Source organism: Branchiostoma floridae, chromosome 14 (assembly GCF_000003815.2).
Source record: "Branchiostoma floridae strain S238N-H82 chromosome 14, Bfl_VNyyK, whole genome shotgun sequence".
In the NCBI taxonomy this organism is placed as follows: Eukaryota; Metazoa; Chordata; class Leptocardii; order Amphioxiformes; family Branchiostomatidae; genus Branchiostoma; species Branchiostoma floridae.
In genome coordinates, this window is record NC_049992.1 from 18616462 (window position 1) to 18620445 (window position 3984).

At 37.6% G+C, this 3984-nt stretch overlaps 1 protein-coding gene across 1 annotated transcript in view; it reads right to left on the reverse strand.

Moving 5' to 3' along the window:
• Positions 1–1174: 1174 nt before the first annotated feature.
• LOC118431158 (ciliogenesis and planar polarity effector 2-like) overlaps positions 1175–3984 on the reverse strand; it is a 9694-nt gene continuing 6884 nt past the window's right edge. Inside the window, exons 4-6 of the mRNA XM_035842275.1 lie at positions 3338–3474; positions 2514–2664; positions 1175–1847 (exon numbers count right to left, since the gene is read on the reverse strand). Of these exons, the coding sequence (XP_035698168.1) occupies positions 1734–1847; positions 2514–2664; positions 3338–3474 (402 nt within the window). The 3' untranslated portion in view covers positions 1175–1733. The remainder of the gene's footprint in view (positions 1848–2513; positions 2665–3337; positions 3475–3984) is intronic.

Sequence of the window (3984 nt, forward strand, 5' to 3'; positions counted from 1 at the left end):
GTCAGTTCAATTTGAGACAATCAAGATAATGTTACTTGCATTGGTGAGAAAGATTAGTGGGTACTGAAATCATATGTACCTTATTGCTCGGTCAATTGAAAACCATTTTGTCTATAGTGGCCACCTGTCTATAGTGGCCACATTTCTCCAGTCCCTTGAGTGACCACTTTAGACAGGTTTGACTGTACATGGAAAGTACAATGTATGTGGAGGAATCATTTCAGCGAAGAAATATTAATATAACTTTTAAGATTGTACACCATTTGGAGAGCACAGTCCTCATCAAATGCAACATGATAGTTTTATCCTATAAACTTCCTATCCTTCTGATAGGATGTGCTCTTTTTGCATATTTTCTATTGCTGTATCATTGTCTGCAATATGCCATATACAGTGTATATACATTGATATGTTTTAAGTAACCTGATCAATTTCAGATAAAATTTTACACATCTTTGTCCCTTTGAATTCTAGTCATATACATTAATTTTGTACATGTATTAACTAATAATCTTAAATTTCTTGGATGGTTCTATTTTGCAATGTTCACCACAAGATCATGACATTGAGAATATTTGTTTCCATTGTATTACTACATATTGTACAACAGTATTGTTACTACTAGTAGGAGGGAAAACATGTTTTAAAGGTCACTGTATCAGTGAACTTTAAAAAATGTTTCCCTTCCTGCTACAAAATAAAGTCCCTGCAAAACTAAAAGGACAGTAAGACAACATGGTCTTGTCACAGGAATAAACAATTATGGTGTAACAGTTGTAAACAAGTCCCTCACTCAGAAAAAGTCAGTGGCTACCACTAGCACATATTTCTAATATGCAATTAACTACTAGTATACATACAATTTGAATTATAGTGCACATAATCCTAAAAATCAAGCTTTAGGCAAACATACAATTTGAGAGTATTTTTGAGCTGATAACACATTGCCACTGATTCATATGTAACAATCAAAATACATTGTATGATGTTTAAAAATGAAATTAAGACAAAGGGTTTCAATATTAGAATACCTAATTTAAAAGAAAATGAATTAATTGCACTCGATAAATAATCACTTGATAATTTTTCACATTTTTCAGACAAAGATTGTCCACATGCCACGGCCTAAATTTATTTGATACATTGCTACTAACAAAGTAGATATACATGTAAATAACGATATTTCAATATGAACTTTTCTAACCAATGTCCAATAATTCCATGTGCATTACAAAAAAGACCTCTTTGGATTCCATGGTTGCTTTCATCCCAGAATGTTGCAGCCCTACATTTGTATATCCTCCCCTGTTACTATGAAATGTGAAAACATGGATTTTGGCTTCAAATTTCTCTAAACTATGTTACAGAATATTAAAGGGTAGAATATGGATTTGAAAATGCTCCAAATTGTAGTAGAACTTAAATTTGGGTACCTTAACTCCCATAATTCCTCCAGATGCCATAATACTGCCACATTAGCAAACATACATGAAATTGAATACACGAATTTAATGAGAAAGCACCAATGCAGCATCAGTAATCCTAAGGTTTATACACTTCAGATATTAAGGTTTTCAAGACAATCTTGACAAGGCCTCTATCACAATGTTTTTCTTTGGCATTATCAGTCCACCGGGACTGGAATTATAAGAGTTAATGTCCACTGTTGAATTTGTGGTCCATCAAAACTTAATATATTTCACTTGTCCCTTTGAATTATAATTGAGATAAAGTTAGATGAAGGATATCTTGGGCTCCCCTGTGTAGTCCGGAGGTCGGTAGATCCCAGCTGCGATCTGGTCGTGTCTCCACAGGTGCTCACAGATACTGTTCAAGAACTGTGCCACCTGATAAACAACAAACAATTAACACTTTCATCAGGTTACTAAATAGCAGGCTTTTAGCCAGGCATGCATCATGGGGTCATCCAAGAGTTTCTTAAAATAACAAGAAATTGAACACACTAGATTTCCTTACACTGGAGAGCAGATCCTCTGACAAGCATGAAATTCTGATTGACCAGGGATGACACTAGGTCATTTGTGATCACAGTCTTCTAGTATAACCTCTCAGACAGTAACAGGATACCTTAGAATGCACCATTTTAACTTAAAAATTCATGAAAACTCTGCACCATGGAAGGTGGACCCCTCTACTAGTACAATAGCGACTTATCATGACTCACCAAGAAATTTGGGACCCCTATAAAAAGTATAATAAAATCCTACATAAAAGCTTGCTAAACACTTTAATGAGCTTTGTTCCAACACAAAGGAAACACTCGCCATTAGGGGTGGGTACCGGTATAGAAAATTCAGGTCCAAGTTCGGTTCAGGTCCAGAGGATCAGGTCCAAAGCTACTAATTTACAACTATGGATTTTACATTTCATTTCACGATTAATAACAGAGAGACATTAAGGTGCACAAGCTTGTTCTTATCTGAAAAAATTCCCAAACCAAGAAGCAGAACTGGAGTGGTTTCAAAAGATGACAAATGAAAGGATGCAGATACCTCCATGATTCCGGCCCTTCCATCCAGTGCTTTTCCGTCCGGTGTTCGTGGGCCGTCCACGTTGCGAATCATCAGGACCGGTACCTTCCAGCGGTGCTCGAACTCACGGATGTCTCGCGTAGGAACCTCGTTATGTAATGTCTGGTCATATCTGCAGGTTCTAGGGTCAAGGAATGTTTTTATATTTGTTGTGTGCATGTTTCTTTTTTGGGGGGGGGGGGGGGATTATCTCTGCACTACATACAGTATGTCCAATAGACTTCCAGCAAGTACACGTCTACAATGTTGATTCTTTCACATGGAATACAAAGCAGTCTCGTGGCATGCGGCAGGCAGGGAGGAATGTTTCACACCGGTCCCTTTTCTGTCAATTATTGGTATAATTGGGATTGGGATAATATATATATGTAAAGGAAATTTTCGTCGAGCTTCCTACTAGGAATCCTAGTTCTAACATTTGGAGTAGAATGTTATATTTGATAATGCAGTATAGCCGATTTCTTACCTGGGAACTTTTAGATCTGCATACTATATGTTTACTATGATACTGGGAAAGCCACATGCAGATGTTTAATCCACAGAAAAATTAAAGCAATAGAACAAATGATATGTACTTGTGGGCTTTTGGCTAAATTAAGATATAGCATCATAATCTTCACAAATGAAGCATCTTTTTCAATATCAAAAAAAATAGTATAGACTAGATGCAGGATCACTGATGTAAAAGGTATAGTTAACTTAATCAAAACATCAAGAAACAATTTACAGTACCCAATGCTTTGCAACATTTACTTGGTTTCTTGATTGATTGATTGGTAGGATACTTTGTCCCGACCACCAGTCTGAGGATGGACTCGGAAGATTCCACTACCCGGGACATGAGGTGGGGCAGGTCGTCAAAACTGGAGCGGTCCGTGAAGGAGAAGAGGAACAACACTGCATCCACCTTGTCTTTACAGGCCTGCAAGCACAGAACATGAACTAAAAACTAGTACCAGGTTTTTAGCCAGACATGTGTCAATGCGTCATCTGGACGCACTTTTCTTAGAATAACAAGAAATTTGACGATGTGGACGCCCTTACACTGGGGAAACAAGAAAGCTTTTAAAAAAAGCTGGCCGGGGCGCATTTGGAAGGACTACCTCAAAATTTCATGTTGTGTTCCAGTAAAATGTGCATCATTATTAAACTAGAAGTTTATATCTAAAATCTATGGGAAGTTGGCTGGAAACCTTTGTTCACTGGTATAATTGGATTTTCCGGCGTACTTTTGTGGGCGGAATTGTATCCCTTGTGTGCGCTGTGTGCCGGATATAAAAATCGTAAAAGAAACTCCGGTGCGAGACCACAGCCAAAGGCGGGAAGAGGTCCCGGATGTGCATTGTCGTTCTTTCTTCGTGACAGAAATTTCACAGGCAGACATGGTACGAATATGTAATGAACAGATTATGGACGGTCACATACTTCTCAG